We start from the raw sequence: 17,913 nt of genomic DNA on the forward strand, positions 1-17,913 counted from the left end.
TTTTCTGAATGGAGATCGGCTAAGCTAACGCTGTATATGCTCCGACCGTCCACACTCACAACAACGGCCTATACAGACAGAAACAAACCAGCGACTGTATTCTCCATGACACAGACAGTATGTGGTTTGGACTTGTTTAACTTTTGTCTAGTTTCTGATCAGATATGAGGAGCTGTGAGCTCTGAGTGCTAACAGCTAACGGCTGATGTTTTCTGGTTGAACGTCAGTAACGGCAGGCTGAGATCCTCACCGCTGATTGGCTTCCGCGAGAACGTGTCATGTGAATTTGATGCTCGAGTTGAAAAAATGTAACTCTCGCGTTTGAGGCGGCACCGTTCAATCGCCTCAATTGCGTGATTCGCACCGCGTTCACCGCTTCGTGCTCGCCGTCGGAGCGAATTCGCGTAATTTTTTATCTTACAAGAAATATTTTTCCATTTTAATATTAAATATTAGTATTTATAAAATGTTATAAAAGTAATTTTAAGTTTTCTTTATTTCTTCATTTAACTAAATATCCAAGAAACAGGATTTTTCGGCATTTCACGTGTTTTTGACCCCTTATTATTAGTGATTATTTTAATTAATGAATCGTATTTTTATCAAATGTTCACTGAAAAATCAAGACATTTTATAGAACATACATTTTCTTTATTTCTTTATTTTAATATATAAATGCAACATTTTTTTTTTTTTTAAGAAATAACAATAATCTTTGAATTCATATTTTTATGATTGTGGTATTTGATGTCCTTTCTTGTTGCAGCTGATAGTGGAGACCCAGGGTATGACAACAACTAATATTTATTATAAACTGATATATCTTAAGACATCAAACACATCACCTGGACTAATCAATCAATTATTTATGTGTAGTGTAGTACTGAGTCCTGCCTGTCAGTCACCACTGAGGGCAGGCCCCGCCCCCTCCTGCCAGTTACAGTTCAGGCCCCGCCCACTCACGTGAGTCACAGCTCAGGTCTGCTTTTAAGTCAAAGTCAAGTTGTAAAGGAGTCACATCTCCGAACAGAGGAGCGGAACACACACACACTCTTGCAGCCGAAAAACAGCTCCTATTCTCGGATACAAACCCCCCAGAGGAGCCCGGTCCAGGTTTTTCTAACGGAGGACTTGATGCAGGTAAGCTCGCTCTTTAATGGTGCTGTTGGGTTTTTCCCCCTTACTCAAATTTGACCGGTCCTGTTTTAACTGCTGTTACATTAACACAAAAAACATTAATCATCACATTTCATTGATCACCCTTTCAAACTGTAAATAATGTATCAGACTACTGGTATAGAGTGCTGCAGTGCCGCGTCCTAAAACCCAGAAGTGAGCTTCTTCCGGTTCCCTCGAAAAAAAAGCAATGAGATTTCTACATAGGATTTAGGAAAGTAGCTGGAAATAAGGTCTTTGGTTGAGACACATTTAAGAGACGGATCATAAATCTATCGATTAGAATAGAACATTATAAAAGTAAGGTAGACATGTGGGGATTATCTGACTGAACAAAACGTGATCCGGTTCCTTCGGCTAAAAAGCAATGGTGTGGGCGCACCTTGCGAACAGGAAGGCAGGCAACTGCTTGGGGCCCCGGACCAGAAGGGGCCCCCAAAGAAGGTAGATTAAGAAGGTCCACAGCAACGAAACATGAAACACCCTTTAATTTACTGCAACGACACGTCGGGAAACCCCCTCAAGGCGGCCCCATGAAAGCGCGCCATAAAATGCTGCTTCTTATTTTTACTTTCGTTCCCCTTGCTCCGCTCTGTGGGGGGGGGGGGGGGGGGGGCTAAATCATCCAAAATGCAATGAAAGTGGTGATCAGCATTTTCTATGTTCAAATGTCTCTGAAGGATATCATGAAGCCTTAATGCGGTCGAATGTAAAACTAAAAAGTGATGAAAGTAGTAAATCTTCAGACCCGAACACAACAGGAGGGTTAGCGGTGCTTTAAACCAGACCTCATTGGAAAAACATGCATTAATGATCCTGTAGATCAGGGGGGTCAAACTCAATTTCATCGTGGGCCACATCAGCATTATGGCTGCACTCAAAGGGCCGGGTGTATCTTTAAGACTATATAAAAATACATATATAGATATAGAAAATAATGTTATTTATTGCCTAGGGTAATAACTTCATAATTAATTAAAACTGCGGTCGCACTTGTGCGCGCAGTGATGAGCGGGCGCTCGCGTCCGTGCGCCTGTCGGGGAGGGCAGCCGGTCGCCCCGGCGTCAAGCAGACGCGCGCGGGTCCTCGGAAATGAGCCGTTTGTGATTTCTATCATTTTCGCGTCCCAGACTCCCAGGTCCTCCGGCAGCAACCCGGAAACGGGTGTCGGCGCGCCGTCTCGAAGGAAAACTAATTTCTCTAAAGGCTCGTCGAGGATCGATTATCGAGGAGGCTGTCTGGAGAAGCCGTGACCGAGGATACACTGATTTAGAGGAGAGAGGAGTGTCTCTGGAGGAGCTATAACCTAGGGTACACTGATATATTCTTCGGAGTCGATTTCAGCCAACAGTGATGTTTAAAAGAGGCGTGACGCATGGCTGGATGTCAACGAAGCACAGCTCTGCAAACTGTTCCCGTTGTGATTATAAGTTATTCAAGATGATCAAATGTGCATCAGACTTTCTGCCCTTTACCGTTTGTTTGTTTGTTTGTTTGTTTGTTTGTTTACTCACTAATCACATCTCCCCTGGATGTTAGGTTATGCTTTCATTGTGAGGCGATGTTTACAGTGAGGACAGCTGCTGAGGTCAGTGCAGAAAGCAGAACAGTGTGTATAATATATATCCAGGGCTCTCAAGTTTTGAACAGAGTTCAGAGTGAGATTTTGGCAGCGGTGTTTGGTACTCCAACTTCTGGCTCCACTCAAAGTTCCCATGAAGCCCTCTGTACCGCGAATGTCAACGGGGGGGGGGTGCTAGTGGAGTGCACGCGTCTCAAACAAGCCTAGTTTGTTTACAAAATTGCGGGGCGCGACTTGGTGGGCAGTACCCTGGAAAGAAATCTCTGCGTGAGAAATACAAGGTGTGGCGTGTGAATGGAGTGAAATGCGTGTGTCTCTCGCCAAATGCGTGAGACTTGAGAGCTGTATATCGCTCAATAATACATGTAACAGGCCTACATTTCACACTTTATTCGTAGGCTTTAGGAGATATCTACAAATAAACTGTAGATATTTTTCATGAAACCATATAGTGCTTCACATAATAAAATATACAAGGGCTGTAGGTGTGTGTGTGTGTGTGTGTGTGTGTGTGTGTGTGTGTGTGTGTGTGTGTGTGTGTGTGTGTGTGTGTGTGTGTGTGTGTGTGTGTGTGTGTGTGTGTGTGTGTGTGTGTGTGGGGGGGGGGGGGATGTGGCAGGCAGGTGTCAGTCGGTTATCTGACATATAAATGGTCAAAAATGGTACATTATAAAAGTAGGGTAGACATGTGGGGATTATCTGACTGAACAAAACGTGATCCGGTTCCTTCGGCTAAAAAGCAATGGTGTGTGCGCACCTTGCGAACAGGAAGGCAGGCAACTGCTTGGGGCCCCGGACCAGAAGGGGCCCCCAAAGAAGGTAGATTAAGAAGGTCCACAGCAACGACAACATGAAACACCCTTTAATTTACTGCAACGACACGTCGGGAAACCCCCTCAAGGCGGCCCCATGATAGCGCGCCGTAAAATGCTGCTTCTTATTTTTACTTTCGTTCCCCTTGCTCCGCTCTGTGGGGGGGGGGGGGGGGGGGGCTAAATCATCCAAAATGCAATGAAAGTGGTGATCAGCATTTTCTATGTTCAAATGTCTCTGAAGGATATCATGAAGCCTTAATGCAGTCGAATGTAAAACTAAAAAGTGATGAAAGTAGTAAATCTTCAGACCCGAACACAACAGGAGGGTTAGCGGTGCTTTAAACCAGACCTCATAGGAAAAACATGCATTAATGATCCTGTAGATCAGGGGGGTCAAACTCAATTTCATCGTGGGCCACATCAGCATTATGGCCGCACTCAAAGGGCCGGGTGTATCTTTAAGACTATATAAAAATACATATATAGAAAATAATGTTATTTATTGCCTAGGGTAATAACTTCATAATTAATTAAAACTGCGGTCGCACTTGTGCGCGCAGTGATGAGCGGGCCCTCGCATGGTGATGAGAGGCTTGACGCATGGCTGGACTTATGTCAACGAAGCACAGCTCTGCAAACTGTTCCCGTTGTGATTATAAGTTATTCAAGATGATCAAATGTGCATCAGACTTTCTGCCCTTTACCGTTTGTTTACTCACTAATCACATCTCCCCTGGATGTTAGGTTATGCTTTCATTGTGAGGCGATGTTTACAGTGAGAACAGCTGCTGAGGTCAGTGCAGAAAGCAGAACAGTGTGTATAATATATATCGCTCAATAATACATGTAACAGGCCTACATTTCACACTTTATTTGTAGGCTTTAGGAGATATCTACAAATAAACTAGATATTTTTCATGAAACCATATAGTGCTTCACATAATAAAATATACAAGGGCTGTAGCTGTGTGTGTGTGTGTGTGTGTGTGTGTGTGTGTGTGTGTGTGTGTGTGTGTGTGTGTGTGTGTGTGTGTGTGTGTGTGTGTGTGTGTGTGTGTGTGTGTGTGTGTGTGTGTTTGAGCGAGCGAAGGACTATTCCATCTCAATGTAGCATGACATTGGACATGCGCTTAACTTGTCCTGGATTGGAATTTTTCCAAACATTTCCCTTGGAGGAGTTTGCAAAAATGTGCTTAAGATGCATGCGAAACGCACATATTTGAAAATTGCCAAGTTTTTGGGGGGCGGGGCTAATGGAAAGCAATTGAAATATGTGTGAAATTATAATCGCGATGTGTATACAGCGTTTCGTGAATATCGGAAAAACTATATGCGAGTAGTTTGTAGTAATTTGTGACATGTAAATCATCAAAAATTGAACATTTTCCGTTCGGTTACGAGCTCATCGTTTGAGCGATCGATTATTCCATCGCAATTTAGCATCACAATGGATATGGGCTGAACTTGTCCTGGATTAGAATTTTTCCGATCATTCCCCTAGGAGGAGTTTGCAGAAATGTCCTTAAAATGCATGAAAAACGCACATTTTTCAAAATGGCCGACTTTCTCGGAGGCGGGGTTAATTGAAGGCAATTTGAAATATGTCCGATATATAAGAGCAATGTGTATACAGAATTTTGTGAATATCGGAAAAACTATATGCGAGTAGTTTGGAGTAATTTGCGACATGTAAATCGTCAAAAATGGTGTATTCGCTGTTAGCTTACGACCTCCACGATTGTGCTATCAAACATTTTCTTCTCAATTTAGCATCATATTGGATAGGGGCTGAACTCGTGCTGGATTGGAATTTTTCCGATCATTCCTCTAGGAGGAGTTAGAAAGAATGTGCTTAAAATGCATGAAAAACACACATTTTTCAAAATGGCCGACTTCCTGGTGGGTGGGGCAAATAAAAGCCATTTACAAATATGTCTGCAACTCCATGAGGAATGTCTGTGCCAAAATTCGTGAAGTTCTGAGAAACTATATGTGACTACCACACAATAGGGGGCGCTAGTGAGCAGTTTTTTTTAAAGATTACGTTTTTTTTTTACATTCTCGAAAAGGTTATATCATATCATGAAGCCTTAAAGAGCCTGTGACACGAGTTTCCCCCATCATCCAAACCCATCAATTTGAGTAAATATTGTCCCCTTGAAAACCGTTACTGAACTGATTTTGGATATTTGTACTTTGATAACCATTAATCTTTCCTTCAATGTTGACCATTTCCTGGATCTTCTCGGGGATTCTTCAAGTCCCGCCAAATTATGTGTGACGTCAATGCGGGCACAGCGCTCCAGCTGCACCGTTCAGGATCCCAGCATCTGCATGTAAACGCACGATGGCGCACACAGCAGCAAGCTCAGACAGCGATGACAGTTTAATTTTGAACGTGTCTGAGAGCTCATCTGAGGCTGAAGGATCGGTTTATGTTGTATCTGTTAGAAGTTTAGGAATTAGGTGCGTCAATATGGGCGATCATACGGTCATGTAGCCAGTGGTGGACTGGGACTACAAATCATCCCGGGACTCTCGACCGGCCCACTTCGGTACCACTAGTAAATTGTCAACGGGGGGGAGTGGGGGATGTGCTAGTGACTTATCCGACCGGCCCACTTCGGTACCGGCCCATCGGGATTCGTCCCGATGGCCAGTCCGCCACTGCACCCAGCCCACGTAAACTGTCAACGGGGGGAGCCTCGCTGCGGGGAAACGGTGGACCTAGTGTCCCGATCGGAGTGGGAATAATAATAATAATAATAATAATAATAATAATAATAATAATAATAATAATAATAATCCGTGCATTTATCCATTAATTTCCCCACATTGTGGTAAAAAAAACCCACTTTTAATCCATGTTGGTGTACTACTACAACCAGTGGTGTAGTGGGGATGTTTTTACTGGGTGGACGGGGTGGTGGGTGGACGGGAGACACTATGGACGCGCTCGTGAACTGTCAACGGGGGGTGGGGGGGGCTTGGGGACCTCTGTGTCGCCTGTCAGCGCAACTTACATGATGCCGTTTAGACAATATAATAATGAAGGGCGGTGCCGGCTGTCAGCGAACCGATCCGGCCTTTCTGAGCGACTATCACTCAAATGCGGGACATAGTCTCAATGTGTGGGACGCGGGACAAATAATAAAAATGTTGTGTGTGCAGTCCCGCACAGTGCGGGACACCTGGTCACCCTACACACACAGTTCTGCCCCTCACACACACACGCTTCAAATCAAGTTGCATAAATGCTTGAGTTACGTTTTTATTATAATTACTGTGAAATCTGCCTATTATGTTTTCCTCATTATTACAACAAACACACACTTGCAACTGATCCACCCAGTAAAAAAATCCCCACTACACCACTGGAGATAGCAGTGCTCTGAAACACGTGGTCCACTTTGATAAAGTGGCTAACTTTAGCAACGTCACTTAATGCCATTATCGTAGGAAGTAGTTCTGAAAGTTAGCTGATAGCAGGTTAGCATGGATTCAATCTAGAGAGTTAAAGTACACTCTAAAGCGATATGGATTCCTTCTGAACGGTGTTGCTGCTTTTATTGATGCTTTTAACTCGTGAGTAAACTAAAAAATGATACATTTTATCTTTGGTGCCAGATTATGATGAAAACAAATAGACCAATATATTTACTATGCCTGTTGTTTTTCTCCCTGTCAGATTCAGCATGGCAGCCAACGACATTTTGAGAAGTAATAAGACATCCATTGTGGACACTTTGGGAGCAGACTACACGCTAATCCTCAACAAAGCTTATGAAAAGAAGTTGATAACTCAACGTGAGTACAAGAATCTGAAAAGCATCACCAAAGAGAAGGTAGAAGGCCACGTTGTGGAGTTGGTGGATAAGATCATGAACAAAGGAGAGGAGACCTGCCAAGCCTTCCTGGACCTCCTGAAAACTGATAGGGAGATCCAGGAGACTTTCCCTGAGCTGAAGAACATACTGAAGCTCCAGCAAACTGATGAGGAGATGCAGGAGACTTTCCCTGAGCTGAAGAACATACTGGAGAAGGGAAAGCGCCTCTTGCCACACCCGGTTCAGGCTTCTTCAGTTGAAATCACCGGTACGTTAACATGCATACAAATGACTAATACGCATGCCAAATGTGTGTTACTGTGAGGTTGACATTTTAAAATGTTACGTTTGTAAAGTGTCCTTCTGTTTCCCTCTAATTCCCGCAGATCTTCAGCCAGACAGCGGAGAGGAGGTGAGATAACCTAATATTGAAAAAGCACACTTAATATGAAAATGCTTGCGTCAGGGTTTTTAGTCAGGCTTTGTAATTATGATCCTGTATTCACATCTAGAATAGTAGCATTGAAATACTGTTAGGGTAAGATTCAAAGTAGTTAAGAATAGTAAAGGTAAGGTGTAACGGTAAAATGGGACTAGATATCTTCTTACATTTCGGACATGGTAATATTGTGTAAGTGTTCATTTCAGAATTTACATACATTTTTCTTTCTGTTCTATTATTTGTCTCACAGTGCTGCATATAAATGTAGCAATTAGAAGTGCATTAAAGCTCCAACATGTTCTTGTTCGCCCCCCTGGGGCAATCTTATTTTTTTTAAATCCGTACATTTTGAAAAGAAAAATCGAAAAATGTCCAAGATGGCCGTCATTTCCTCCAAGTAACCAATATTTTTAACATTTTCACCACTCGACCAAATTCTGTGATTTTGGTTTTGAGTTACAGCCAAATTCACAATTTAGAAAGTTCTTCAGAGCGATGTTCTTTAAACACAGAACGTTACAATGTGGGGCGCATTAGAAAGCTCACTGATGAGAGTGTTCTATGTTAGCAAGCTACCAACACTGAACACCATGATGTCCCCAGTGTACCTCTACACTCCTACACCCCAACATACCTCCAACACCTACAGCTGCACTGCATGTTGGCTACCCAGTTTTCTGTAGGCAGATTATTTAAATGTTATGGCTTAGACCACTTCTGAGTCATTCCTGACGTCTGAATTCTGTTTCTACGTGGTTATTGAATGTATGATTTGACACCAAGATCAATTATTGAGCAAGTGAAAGTGATTTCCATCATTGGTGACCGTCTTGAACATTGCCGCCATCTTTGGAGTGGCAAGCGGGCTTCTTCAAAAGAGCCAACTCAAAGGAGTTTGTTTGTTTAGGCTCGAGCGGTATGACGGTATTACGGTATACCAGGGTATTTCGAAATCCCGTCGGTATGATTTTCAATACCGTGACGTCACAGACACAAATCACAGATGCGTTTCATTCTATTACACTGACACTGAGTTTTGATAGGGACGACATTGGTTGTAATGCACAGCACGCGCCAGCAGAGGGCAGTCCGTCTTTCCCGCTCTCAGAGCTCAGCACAGAGCTGAGCTGAGCAAGATGGCGGCAGCATTTGCCGGCCCCGAACTCGGAGAACTAGTAAAAAAAGAAAAATGCCTCTGCGCCTGTTTGGGACTATTTTGGGTTTACTCGTCGCCAGTGACTTCATCCAGCACAACGAGAGACAGAGGCACTTCTTTGGGAATGTTTAAGACGGTGTGAGTGAGTGTTGACATTTTTTAATCCTATGCAACTGGTTGATGGTTTTGTAGTGGAGGTCGGACGGTTTTAAAAACGAAAGCATTTACGTGCTAAACATTCACGCGAGTAATCCAATGAATCAAATGGAAATAAGGTTTTTAACACGTGCACGGAATAATATTGCCAAACTAGTTCGTGAATATAGCAAACTTTATTCAATAAGTCAAGTATTTACTCCCGGAAAATGTTTATGTATGATGATATATTGTTAACTTAGCTCACTATGTAAACAACGTCTGACATCTACAAACGCGTCCTGTATCCGATCTCAAAATGTGCCATTTGCACAATGTGTCATGTATGCAGCCCTTGATTTGCACTTGCGCGCACGTCGCGGCACTTTGCGAGCGTCTACCGGCTCGGGCTGCATTTTACACCGAACATATAATATACCGTTCGAAACATCTATTTGCCGCCGAACGCCACCTCACTCAAGTCGACCCAAGTCATACCGTCATATACCGTATATCACGGTATGATGTCAGCAAGGTATGACTGTATGAAAAAAATGATACCGCCCAAGCCTACTTGCTTCCACCTTTGGACTATTTATTAATATATTTAATTATGCATTTAGCAATTATATCCACATATTATTATTCATCAAAAACCTGAATGTGTATATATTAGGGCTGTCAGTCGATTAAAATAGTTAATTGCGATTCATCGCAAATTAATTTTGTATCTCTTCTAAATGCACCTTAGAGGGATATTTTTTAAAGTTTTTAATACTCTTATCAACATATGAGTGGACATGGAGTGGAGATGCTTTATATGTTTGTTTATTATCATTTGAACAATGACAAATATTCTCATGAATATTACACACAACAACCTGGAACCTCTCTCATACAATAATACAATACAGTGTGTGTGTGTGTGTGTGTGTGTGTGTGTGTGTGTGTGTGTGTGTGGGTGGGTGGGTGGGTGGGTGGGTGGGTGGGTGTCTGCATGAAGTCAAGTGCTCGGCGCAGTTGTGGCGAAATGTCTCCTCTGTTATATCCGTTAGCGCAGCTAGCTAGCACCAGATGCTAACAACAACACGTAAGGTCTCTCTCTCGGGCCACACACACACACACCCTCCCGGTCCTCCCGATGGCCAGTCGGTGCCTGCCGGTGAGCGTGGAAGTGTGGTCTGCTGCAAGCGGACAACAGGAGCGGGGCTGTCAGCATCAGCTGTAGATGGTATTTTAAACTCGACGCGCTCTGAAACTACGGGGCGGCCGAGGACAAGAAATACACATGCGTTAATCACGTTAAAATAATTAGTGGCGTTAACGCGTTATTAACGCAAAACGACAGCCCTAGTAAACCCCTGGCTTAGACCACTTCTGAGTCATTCCTGACGTCTGAATTCTGTTTCTACGTGGTTATTGAATGTATGATTTTGACACCAAGATCAATCATTGAGCCAGTGAAATTGATTTAATGGCAAAAAAAAGAAATGTCCAAACAATCATTGGTGACCGTCTTGAACATTGCCGCCATCTTTGGAGTGGCAAGCGGGCTTCTTCAAAAGAGCCAACTCAAAGGAGTTTGTTTGTTTTGAGTACTTGCTTCTACTTTTGGATATTTATGAATATCTTTAATGATCTGCAGCACTATTTAGCAATGATATCCACATAGCTATTATTATTCATCAGAAACCTTAAAGAGTAAATATATTAGATTGTGTCCACGTGGCCCCGCCCTAATCCATTCCAGTTCCATCATTTTGTGTTTGTGTGAAATAGTTTCTGTTGTTTTCAGGGCGATCAGTACGAGTTGAAGAGCCAGCCCACCGGCCTCTGCCTGATCATAAACAACAAAACGTTTCCTGCTGATGGTGTGAGACGTGAAGACGTGAGACGTGGAACCGATAAAGATGCTGGTACGTTACAGAGTTGACAGATTCATATCATCGTCCCGGTGTTGCCTGTTGAAGCCTAACTAGGTTTTATCTCACTGCAGGAAGATTGGGAAAGGTGTTCAGCTGGCTGGGGTTCAGAGTGCTGATGTGTAAAGACCAAACCAAGGACCAGATGGAGCGAGCGCTGAAATGCTTTGCTTCTCAGCCGGGCCTTTCTGAGCTGCAGGAGCTCAAGGTCCAGGAGTGGACTGGCAGCGGATTCACCGATCTAGATCCAGATCTAGGGGCTCCTCAGCATGGCGATGCCTTCATCTGCTGTGTTCTCAGTCACGGAGACAAGGGTGTCGTATTGGGGGTTGATAGGCAGCCCCTCCGTATCAAAGAAATAACGAGAACCTTCACGGCAACTGATCAATCTCCCCTCACTGCCAAGCCCAAAGTGTTCCTGATCCAGGCCTGCCAGGGGGGGCAGACAAATCCTGGAGTGGCATCAGACAATCTGCAGGCTGACGGCTCTGACTCGACATTCATCCCTCTGGGAGCAGATTTTCTAGTTCATACTGCCACTATTGAAGATTATTATTCTCTAAGAAACACAAAGGAGGGGAGCTGGTTCATCCAATCTGTCTGTAAGCAGCTAGAAGAGGGCTGTAAGAGGTGAATGTCAAACTCAACATTAATGATGTAGTTATTGAAATATCTGAAAGATGTTGTAGATCTGATGATGAAATCGTTAGCATGTATATTTTACCCTGGACTTAATGTGACCATCATGTGATGACATGTTCTTCTACCTATCATATATTTCAGGAAGGAAGAAATTGAAGTCATACTCCGCCGCGTGAACAAGGAAGTAGCCAGGGAGTACGCTGTTTTGAAATGTGGTCCGAGCTGTGGTCCGGGCTATTGTCCAAAATGTGGTCCAACAACGCAGATGCCCGAAATTAGGCACACCCTGAGGAAGCTTCTTGTGTTGACTCCTCGCAACTGAAGCCTCATCGCCAAACACACAATACTGTGAGGACCCCTGCTTTACTCTCTCCTGGTGTGTGTGTGTGTGTGTGTGTGTGGCCCTTTAACGATCTCCCTTCCTCCCTATCAGCACTGACTGAGGGCACCTGGCCGCCGGTACCTGAGGAGTGAAACGCCCGAGCCTTTCTCTCTGCTGAGGATCTGTTTGGAGAGCAGCTATCTGATTCATGCTTCACACACACACACACACACACACACACACACACACACACACACACACACACACACACACACACACACACACACACACACACACACACACACACACACACACACACACACACACACACACACACACACACACACACACACACGATATCTTCCTTATATCGTGTCTGTTTTAGTTATACAATGTCTGACTTGAGGAGGTATAATCTACTCGGGGGGGGGGGGGTTTCTTAAAATGCATTCTATCTTTTTTATTATTCTTAATCTCTATTTTTCTAATCGTCACTTTGAATAATTGTATTTTATCACAGATTTTTGTTGCAGAATAAATCTTTCTTTATACCGAAAGAACGATGATCACTTGGTCCATGTTTTGGTGGGGGGGGGGGAACTGGAACTTTCTACAAACAGAAGCCCTACATGCCGGAGCCTCTGCCGGACTCTGGGGACACATAGGATCTTAATGATCAACCATATGTTTACTCCAGTATGCATACAAGTTCATAAAGTACCTTTGAAACAAACATCTATCTATTATGTCTTAGGTTAATACATTCAAGCATGACCCGTAGCCTGCAGAACTCGTACATTTCTATGAAAGCCGTTGAGTAACTGAGTGATGAGGGGGAAATCAATTACCGTTATTTGGAAGCTTCCTGGACACATGGAGGACTTTAGAACGGATTCAACACATGGAGGAATAAACAGGATTTCTGTGCAGGGCGGTTCTCTCCAAAACAAAAGTTTGTAATATTACGATCTATTGGCTTTACTGAGGCCTGTGCTCTGAAGCCGGTTCAACAGACCCTGGATCTCTGAGTTACCTTACCTCATCCAAAACAAACGCGCTCTCGCTAAGCGGCTATCAACTGGTTATCAACTCTGTAACTCAAGCCAGGGTTTCTCTGTCCGGCTGAGTGCGCGTTCACGTGAAAGGGGCGGGGCTAGCAACATTTGACCAATCACAAACATGGAGAAGCGCACTGACAGCGCAGCAGCGTCATACTTCCTGAATGAAAAGTATAATATTAGACATATGAAGAAGTTCAGGCCCTGACACAGCAGTCATCAGAGAACTCGCAGAAGCCGGCTGTTGCGTCGCCGTGTTCTCCTGCGTCTTGGCCATGTGTCGAACGGGAACACACCGCAAAGACTTCAGTGCGTGAGCGGCAATAACTCTCCTTACCAGCAGGCGGCGGTAGTGTGTATTCCTCATTCAAAAGAGGCAACAACCGGAGGAGAGAGAAGAAGAACAGACTGCGTGATATAAACAAACACATAGCGTGTGTTCCATGTTTCTTTGAATCACACAGCGATAAGAAACAATAACAATGTGCCTACATTACTGCCAGTTGCAGCCCTAGCATTAGCATTGGTTATAGTAACAGCTACAACATTCAAATACTTGTCGCAGATTGAGGAGGAGAATGGGAGAATGATCAGAGAAACATCCATCGGAATAATAATAACTTTATTTGTATAGCTCCTTTCATACAGGGGATTACATCAGTGAGAAACAAGACATCAGTGTAAAGCAAGCAGCAAGAGCAAAGCATCAAGTGGGATCAACTAATGCAGATATATAAATATATATATATATTTGATGTCACAATAGGTAAATGAACAGCGGTAGACAGTATCTCATTTACTGAAGGACAATGCTGAGGTACTTGAGACTAATCCTTTTTATATACTTCTGCTCCACTCCCATTCAGTGCACTTTATACCACGCTACATTTATTTGATAACTTCAGTGAACTTTGAAGATTCAGAACACTACAAAATATAATCAAGACATATTTGATCATGTATTATTATAGGTTAAGAACAAATGTTATTGATCCCATGGTGAATTTCATAAGCTACCCAGCAGCATGTCATTTAAATGAGCTCCTCCACTTCAGAAATCCTTCTATGTTGTGTTATCTAATGTAGTATGAATAAAGTTTAGCATTGCCTATCCTGCAGAAACACCCATCTGAATAATGGCCACTTCTTGCTAAATTGAATGTATGAAGGTACGAAATAAAGTTTTGCATTTTGCAGTATCGGTAAAAAGTGGTTTATTATCAAAATAAACAATAATAATACAAAAAGTAAACAATCAACAAAAATACAATACAATAAAAATACTATGCAATACAACCATTTTTTTTTATTGCCACAACTGTCTGTAAAAAGACACATCTTTAAAAATGAGTGAACTTTATGTTAAAAAAAACGAGTCACATGTGAAGACAAGACAAGTGACTAGAGGTTTCATTTTCCTCTAAGTACTCGAAGAAGGTATTTTGCACCTGATTCAGGAAGCGTCGCATCTGATGACGTGGGAACAGTCTGTGCTCAAACACTTTGGAAAGGGCCGCGATTTCGTCTTCAGGTCCTCCCGCGCTTCGCCGGAGGCCTTCGAGTGCTGAGTGGGCTCGGCCTCTCCGAGCGGTGCCGGTGTGGTGCAGATGGTGGATTCTGCCAGGGGAGTGCAGGGCTCAGCATCAAAGTGGAAGGGCTCCTCAGTGGTGCTGGTCCAGGTTTCCCTGCTGGTGCCACCGTGGGGGGATTCTGCAGCCACCGGACGTTCCTTATTTTTTTTAAATAAATTCACAGTTAGTTGGATTTAATACCATGGCTTCTTAAAACAGTTTATAAGCATTCATAACAAAACAATACCCTGAAACGTGTGTGCCATTAGTTTGGGGTGTGGTCAAGTGTGAGAGGTACATTGTAGTGTAGACACATTGTGATGCTCTATTCAGATGCTAAAGACATACTTCTAGAAGATTCAGAACACTACAAAATATAATCAAGACATATTTTATCATGTATTATTATAGGTTAAGATAACAGCGTTATTGATCCCATGGTGAATTTCATAAGCTACCTAGCAGCATGTCATTTAAATGAGCTCCTCCTTTACCAGCTGCAACATTAAGGTGATGAGCACATCAATCATTATAATACAATAATATATATATATTATTCTGTTATTGTTATATTTAACACTGGAACCACCAAATGAATGAAAATAATGTTTTTGTAAATGAAAGAAGCAAAAAACACTTATTTGTACTCAACAAATAAAATAGTTCCCGTGATGGTGAGGTTCGAAGTAGCTACTCTCCTTACTTCTTGTGTAGGGCTCTAAAAGCTGCAGCTCAGGATCCACTGCTGTCTGCCCGTCCTTTGTGCTCCACAACTACCTGAAGGGGCAAGTCTCCTGTACCGGTGTACTGGGTTCGCAGAGAATCCCACTTGTTCCTCAGCTCTTTCTCTGAAGCACACAAATAAACGATGTAAGCATTGTGGCTAGTTAGCATGTCCAATTCATATCTATATGCAGTGCCAAACTGCACAGCTAGCAACAGCTAGCAACAAGATAACAACAAAACACAAGGTTGAAATAACAAATTACATTTCACGTTAGCGTCACTGTACGCTGGCAAACAATACAAAGCCAACAGTATCTGCTAAAGAGCTCAATTGATAAAAAAAGATAATCTTACCCGAGAAACCAAGTTGCGTTTCAATCTCTCGCCAGAGTCCGGTTTTCACTACTCGGTTCGAGTACCTTTTCTCTGTGATGTCGTACAGAGCTGGCCTCTCCTGGATCAAGGTGATGAGCAGGTCTTCGTTTCCGTCATTCCAGATCGCCACGATGACAAATAAACCGATGAGATGAAAATGAATAGCCGTCTGCGTGCCTTCTTAAATCGTTTGTTTACGTCCCTCACTTCCGTTTCGCTTCTCATGCTCTGATTCGCTAGCTTTTTGTCCGACTGCCTGTGGCCGACGCACGGCCGATTCAACGGTGTGCTTCGGCCATGAGAGGCCAAATAAGGCGTGTCACGGCCGACGGTGCGGGACACACCAAATTGAGTTTGGGCGACAGGGCACGCTTCGTCTTCCGACTAACGAAAACGGCCAAAATCGGCCTGGGGTGTCCGGGCCTTTAAACTTTAAACATCCATGACTTAAACACTTGATCCAGGATCAAAGCCACATAGCTGCACCTGCAAGGTGAATACAGCTGGTAACAGAACAAGTGTTTGAATGCGTACATGAACAGGTTTATGATATCACTGCCCCGTCTAAGACACCATCTGACTTTCATTACATTTGACTCCAGTGTTTCCTCAACTTAATGTGTTGCTTCAAATAATCCTTCTGCATCCAGTATGTGACACTGTGAGTGTTGCACGGCCAGATACGGCTCAGCTGACTCAGATAAGGAGATGATACATTATGATGTGATATGCCGCGGACTGTACTTAATGTTACTCTGATCCGGTTACTTATGTTGTGGCAGATATTTAAGTAAGCTTTCTTAACGCTAATGTTCTAATAGTCAGATTGCTCTGAAGATGGGAGGTGATATTCTATTAATGTTCACGTTCACACAGTCGCTGATTTTTGGGTTAGGGTTAGGGTTTATTGGGCCCCAAAGAGAGAAGTGTAATGAGCTTTGATCCCACAGCGCCCTCTGCTGGACAAACAAGAGGAAATAAATTAAATAAATGTTTTATTTGATTATTATCTGAGCAATAGATTTGATCTGTAACACATTTCCCCCTCTACTTTAAAGGGGACATATCGTGCAAAATGCACTCTCGCACGTCTTTTCATGAATATGTGTCCCCGGTGTTTCAGGGAACTCACCAAGTGTCAGAAAATAAAACCCTCTCTCTTTTTTTCCCTCCGTACAGAAATCTTTTAAAAACGGGGCTACAATCCCCCCCAAAACGAAAACTCTTCGGTTCTCCACGAATTCCACAAGTCACCCAGATCAGCGTTAAAAAAGCGAGAGGCGTCGAAAAGCGACTAATTTGCATCTCTGACTCTTCAACAACACAGACATTGCAGACCTAACCCTAACCCTAACCCTAACCCCTAACCCTAACCCTAACCCCTAACCCTAACCCTAACCCCTAACCCTAACCTAACCCTAACCCTTCACGTCTTCAGCCTCTCAGCAGGAGAGCGATGTGTTGGTGAACCTTTGTTTCCTCCTGACAGCTCACTTAAAGGTATACTCAATTCAATTAGCATGACCTCAATTACATATAGTATTGCCAAAGCTCGGTATAGTTGCAACATCTATACAAAATATTAAAAAATATATATATATATATACACTCCCCCTTGTGGCCAAAGGGGGACACAACTCTTGTCTTCAGATGCTAGAGTGCAGCAAAATGTAGCTCAGTGACTATTTTGTCAACTAAACATAAAACAATACATATTTTAGTAAACGGGACATTACAATCTCTGCACATTAACTCTATATGTGCCTCTGCCATGGGGCCAAAATGAAACAAAATGAAACAAACAATATCTAGGGGTTGCTTCTTCTCTGAACTTCTACTGCATCCCTCCATATCAAATAAAGCATAAACAAATAGATGAAGTCGTGTTCACGGCAGCGATCTATTTCACACACAAAACCATGAACACGTGGTGATATACAGTTTTCTCATGGAGACCAAGGGAAGACAGGCTTCCCCTGTTTCTCAGCCTTTGATCTCATTTTGATAATTAAACATATATATTCTTGTCTGTGGTTGTTTTTGCGTTCAGGGAATACAAGAGGTGTAACATTATTTTAATACCAAAACTATATTGAAATAGAGTCTGGCTTGAACAGCAGCAAAGCAGCTGTAACATCACTGGGTCACTTGGTGATAACCACCA

General features: G+C 43.1%; 1 protein-coding gene and 1 long non-coding RNA gene across 2 annotated transcripts; one reads left to right on the plus strand and one right to left on the minus strand.

Annotated features, from left to right (window-relative positions):
* The first annotated feature begins 976 nt into the window (after positions 1 to 976).
* On the plus strand, positions 977 to 12,333 carry LOC307021381 (caspase-3-like). The gene is made up of 7 exons (XM_079653428.1): positions 977 to 1,140; positions 7,262 to 7,668; positions 7,787 to 7,812; positions 10,929 to 11,049; positions 11,130 to 11,685; positions 11,839 to 12,045; positions 12,131 to 12,333. The coding sequence occupies exons 2-6, from the start codon at positions 7,269 to 7,271 to the stop codon at positions 12,017 to 12,019; spliced, it is 1,284 nt and encodes a 427-aa protein (XP_079509554.1). The 5' UTR covers positions 977 to 1,140; positions 7,262 to 7,268; the 3' UTR covers positions 12,020 to 12,045; positions 12,131 to 12,333.
* Positions 12,334 to 13,682: 1,349 nt separating this feature from the next.
* On the minus strand, positions 13,683 to 16,986 carry LOC307021386. Its single transcript, XR_013803141.1, has 3 exons — positions 15,729 to 16,986; positions 15,352 to 15,496; positions 13,683 to 14,806 (listed from the first exon to the last, which is right to left on the minus strand). It is a non-coding gene; the product is annotated as an uncharacterized lncRNA (long non-coding RNA).
* Between the last annotated feature and the right edge of the window lie 927 nt (positions 16,987 to 17,913).

The sequence above is a fragment of the Notothenia rossii genome (genome assembly GCF_949606895.1).
Source record: "Notothenia rossii genome assembly, chromosome: 10".
NCBI lineage: Eukaryota > Metazoa > Chordata > Actinopteri > Perciformes > Nototheniidae > Notothenia > Notothenia rossii.